Source organism: Otolemur garnettii, unplaced genomic scaffold, assembly GCF_000181295.1.
Source record: "Otolemur garnettii isolate 467f Iridium unplaced genomic scaffold, OtoGar3 scaffold00046, whole genome shotgun sequence".
In the NCBI taxonomy this organism is placed as follows: domain Eukaryota; kingdom Metazoa; phylum Chordata; class Mammalia; order Primates; family Galagidae; genus Otolemur; species Otolemur garnettii.
The window spans coordinates 12,031,140-12,035,078 of NW_003852441.1; the positions used below are offsets into that span (position 1 = coordinate 12,031,140).

Genomic DNA, 3,939 nt, shown 5'->3' on the forward strand with positions numbered 1-3,939 from the left:
AAAAAAAAAATAAAAGAAATGTGATGGAAGGAGAAGGTACCAAGGAAAGGACAAACCATTGAAGGCAAACTTACAGGTGCAGCCAGGAAGATGTGTGAGGAGCAATACTTGGGGAGGGAGGCACGTGTAAGTTGGTGAAGAGGCCAGGCTCTCAGAAAGATTTTGGAAGAAGTGAATCTGGGTGGACCTTAAGCCTGGGAGAGAATTAGATGAAGAAAAGAAATATACAGGAGGGAGATGTGGGGGCAGAGGAAGCATGTGCATGTAGATGGTTGGACAGCCATAGAGACCAGAGAAGTTAGAGAAGGCAAGAGGCTGGAACCATTCCCTAGGAGTGGTGTTGTAAAAACTGAGTATAGAGCAAGACTGCTAGGAAAAAGCAGGCCCAAATAATCACTGAGATAGAGTCCACAAAATTACTGCAGATCTTCATTTCTGGAATAGGGCCCCAGGAGAAATAGAAAGCCATTAGCTGAGAAGTGAGACACAGTGGCCTGTGGAATGTGGAGTGGCTCATCCTGAGTCTCTGTCCACAACCCTACAGGTCAACTCCTGGAGTGGTTCCATTGAGATTGGGGTGACGGCCCTGGACCCTGGTGTGCTGGACTTCCCAAGCAGTGCCACGGGGCTGAAGGGGGGCTCGTGGGTAGTGTCCGGCTGCTCGGTGCTGAGAGATGGACGCTCTGTGCTGGAGGAATATGGTCAGGACTTGGACCAGCTTGGCGAAGGGGACCGTGTGGGTGTGGAGCGCACAGTTGCTGGGGAGCTACGGCTCTGGGTGAATGGACGGGATTGTGGTGTGGCTGCCACAGGTCTGCCCGCTCGTGTTTGGGCCGTTGTGGACCTGTATGGCAAGTGTACCCAGATCACTGTGCTACCCCCAGAGCCGGGCTTCAGCTCCCCTATTTCCATCCCTACACCTCCCCTTGAGCCCTCAGCTCCCCCTGAAGATTCTGGCTTGGCTGAACAGGGAACCTCTGGGGATGAAGGTAAGAACACAGCTAAGGTAGTGGTGGAAGGGTGGGGCAGGGGGCATGGCTGAAGGAATAGGGGAAATACAGGGAGAAGAGAGGTTGGATGTGGGCAAGGCCATTCAGACCTCCAAGTCTGTTAAAGGGGAGAGCAAGAGTTAGAAGATGGGGTCTCCTGGCTGTGGTCCATGAAGCAGGGGCTGAACCCTTATTCCCCTCCCATCCTACCTGGTCCCCAGCCTTCATGGTGTCCCCAGCGCAGGCCCGGCCGGAGATGTTTCCTAACAGCCTTGAGTCGCATAATGGTGAGGGCTTTGGGGAGGTCCAGGGAAGGGGATGGGAAGTGAGGGAGGGACTTCAGGAGACGGGTAGGAAGAGAGTTGCCACGTCTGAGATTATAGAGCCTCATCCCAGCTTCCTTTTCCATCCTGTGACTGTAGACTTTGCCAACATGGAGCTATCTGAGGTGGTGAGCAACGCCATCCTGTCTGCCTACAATGGGGGGCTCCTGAATGTGAACCTGAGCTCCCCACCATCAGGAGATGGCCTGGCATCTAGTGGTGCTGCCACCTCACCCATCCTCACTTCCAATGATGCCCTGCTCTTTCATGAGAAATGTGGGACGCTCATCAAACTAAGCAACAATAATAAGACTGCTGAGCGCCGGCGGCCCTTGGATGAATTCAACAATGGAGTTGTCATGACCAACCGCCCACTTCAGGATAATGAGATGTTTGAGGTGTGCAAGATTCTGGGGTTAAGCTGATACCTCACCCTTGGGAGCTAAAGATGGGGTTCAACTCTTATTTATTTATTTTTGAGACAGAGTCTTACTTTTTTGCCCTCAGTAGTGCTGTGGCATCATAGCTCACAGCAACCTCAAACTCCTGGGCTCAAGTAATCTTGCCTTAGCCTCCTGAGTAGCTGAGATTATAGGCACCTACCCCAGTGCCGGTTTATCTTTAAATACTGGGTCTCGCTCTAGCTCAGGCTGATCTCGAACCCGTGAGTTCAGGCAGTCCACCTGCCTTAGCCTCCCAGAGTGCTAGGATTACAGGTGTCAGCCACCACACCCAGCCTTTTAAAAAGTTTTTTGAGACAGAGTTTCTCTCTGTTGCCCTGGGTAGAGTGCTGTGGTGTCATAGCTCACGATAACCCCAAACTCTTGGGCTTAAGTGATCTCTTGCCTCAGCTTGCCAAGTAGCTGGGATTACAGGCACCTGCTACAACACCCAGCTAGTTTTTTCTGTTTTTAGTAGAGACAGGGTTTTGCTCTTTCTCAGGCTAGTCTTGAACTGAGCTCAAGCAATCCACCTGCCTTGGCCTCCAGAGTACTAGGATTATAGGTGTGAGTCACTGTGCTTGGTGGGGCTTAATTCTTGATGCTGGGAGGGTAGAGGTCTGGGGAGGAACTAAAGACTGAGGGTTGTCCTCTGCATTTACATTCCCTGCTTTTTTCTTCTGCTGCCACTTAACACCAGATCCGTATCGACAAGCTTGTAGATAAGTGGTCAGGCTCCATTGAGATTGGTGTCACCACCCATAACCCAAACAGTTTGGAGTACCCAGCAACCATGACCAACCTCCAGTCAGGTATTGGTTCCAGGAAGGGGTGGGGGTACAGGCTTGGAATTGCTGAGTGGAAGGAACTTCAATCCTAACCAGGGTGTCATCTTCACCTAGGCACCATCATGATGAGCGGCTGTGGGATCTTGACCAATGGCAAGGGTACCCGTCGGGAGTACTGTGAATTCAGTCTGGATGAGCTGCAGGTGAGGTTGAGGCTCAGCACCTTGGGCCACTCTCCAGGGGAGCCACAGGTACTCTGTGTCCTTATCTGGGCATCACCAATGGTCATTTCTGTAACCTAGAATACAAAAGCCTCTTTTCCAAAAAGGCAGGATTTCCCAACAGTTAAGCACTCAGATTTTGGAGTCTGGTCATTCAATCTCCCTTTTTATTTGGCTGTTTGTGGTAGTGAACTGAGGCGACGTGCTTATTCTCTTTGGTTGCTTCCCCCTCCCCCACCCTCATCTCTAAAATGAGCCTAGTAATAATGACTATTTTATAGATTGACACTTAAGAAATTGGTGCTTTTTTGAGATGGTTTAACTCAGTGCCTGACTTCCTTTGAGCATTCAGGAAATGTAAAAATTTTCATGTCTAGGACAAAAGGACCCAAGATGTATCCTACCTGTCCTCCAGGGTGGTCTAAGACTTACATGAATACCTTTTAGAAATTTAGAGTCACTCTCCTGTGGAATGTGGTGGTGGGAAGTGCCGCAGGATTGCTCTGGATCCTGACTGTGGGTAGATTCTAAGCTGAAGTATCTTTATGCTTTAAGTAGGAGGGTGACCACATCGGCCTCACGAGAAAGTCCAACTCTGCCCTGCACTTCTTCATTAATGGCATTGATCAGGGTAAGAGGATGCTCAAAGAGGGCCAGTGGGACAAGGGTCTCCTGCTTCCTTCCTTTTGATGCTTGGTGTTTGACTCTTTTCCTCTCATTCTCTCCATTCTGCTGACACCCCTGCACCTTCCATTGCTACAGGAGTGGCTACCCCTCTGACCCCCCCAGTGGTATATGGTGTGGTGGATTTGTATGGGATGGCAGTGAAGGTGACCATCGTCCACAATAACAACCACAGCGACCGTCTCCGCCGGAACAATGCCATCCTGCGAGCGCTGTCCCCTGAGGGTGCTCTCCGCCGTGCTGTTCCTGCTACACAGGCAGAACCTGAACGCCTGCTCTTCCACCCTAACTGTGGGCAGAAGGCAGCTATCACCCATGAAGGACGCACTGCCCTGAGGCCCCAGTATGGCCCATGGGGTGGGGAGAAGCCTACAGAAGGGGTTCTAATGGGATTACGGGGGAGGGCAAGGAAACAGGAGGCAAAGGGTCTGTGGGCTGGGGCATCCTGGACAGAAAAGCTGGGCACTTCCTGGGATTTGTGCTTTAGTTGGTTG

At 51.2% G+C, this 3,939-nt stretch overlaps 1 protein-coding gene across 2 annotated transcripts in view; it reads left to right on the plus strand.

Moving 5' to 3' along the window:
- Positions 1 to 3,939, plus strand: part of NEURL4 (neuralized E3 ubiquitin protein ligase 4) — a 13,112-nt gene that overhangs the window by 859 nt on the left and 8,314 nt on the right. For both annotated transcript variants that reach the window (XM_012806011.1, XM_003791160.1), the window contains exons 2-8: positions 545 to 989; positions 1,211 to 1,276; positions 1,412 to 1,710; positions 2,453 to 2,564; positions 2,655 to 2,743; positions 3,320 to 3,392; positions 3,524 to 3,923. In XM_012806011.1, the coding sequence (XP_012661465.1) occupies positions 545 to 989; positions 1,211 to 1,276; positions 1,412 to 1,710; positions 2,453 to 2,564; positions 2,655 to 2,743; positions 3,320 to 3,392; positions 3,524 to 3,923 (1,484 nt within the window). The remainder of the gene's footprint in view (positions 1 to 544; positions 990 to 1,210; positions 1,277 to 1,411; positions 1,711 to 2,452; positions 2,565 to 2,654; positions 2,744 to 3,319; positions 3,393 to 3,523; positions 3,924 to 3,939) is intronic.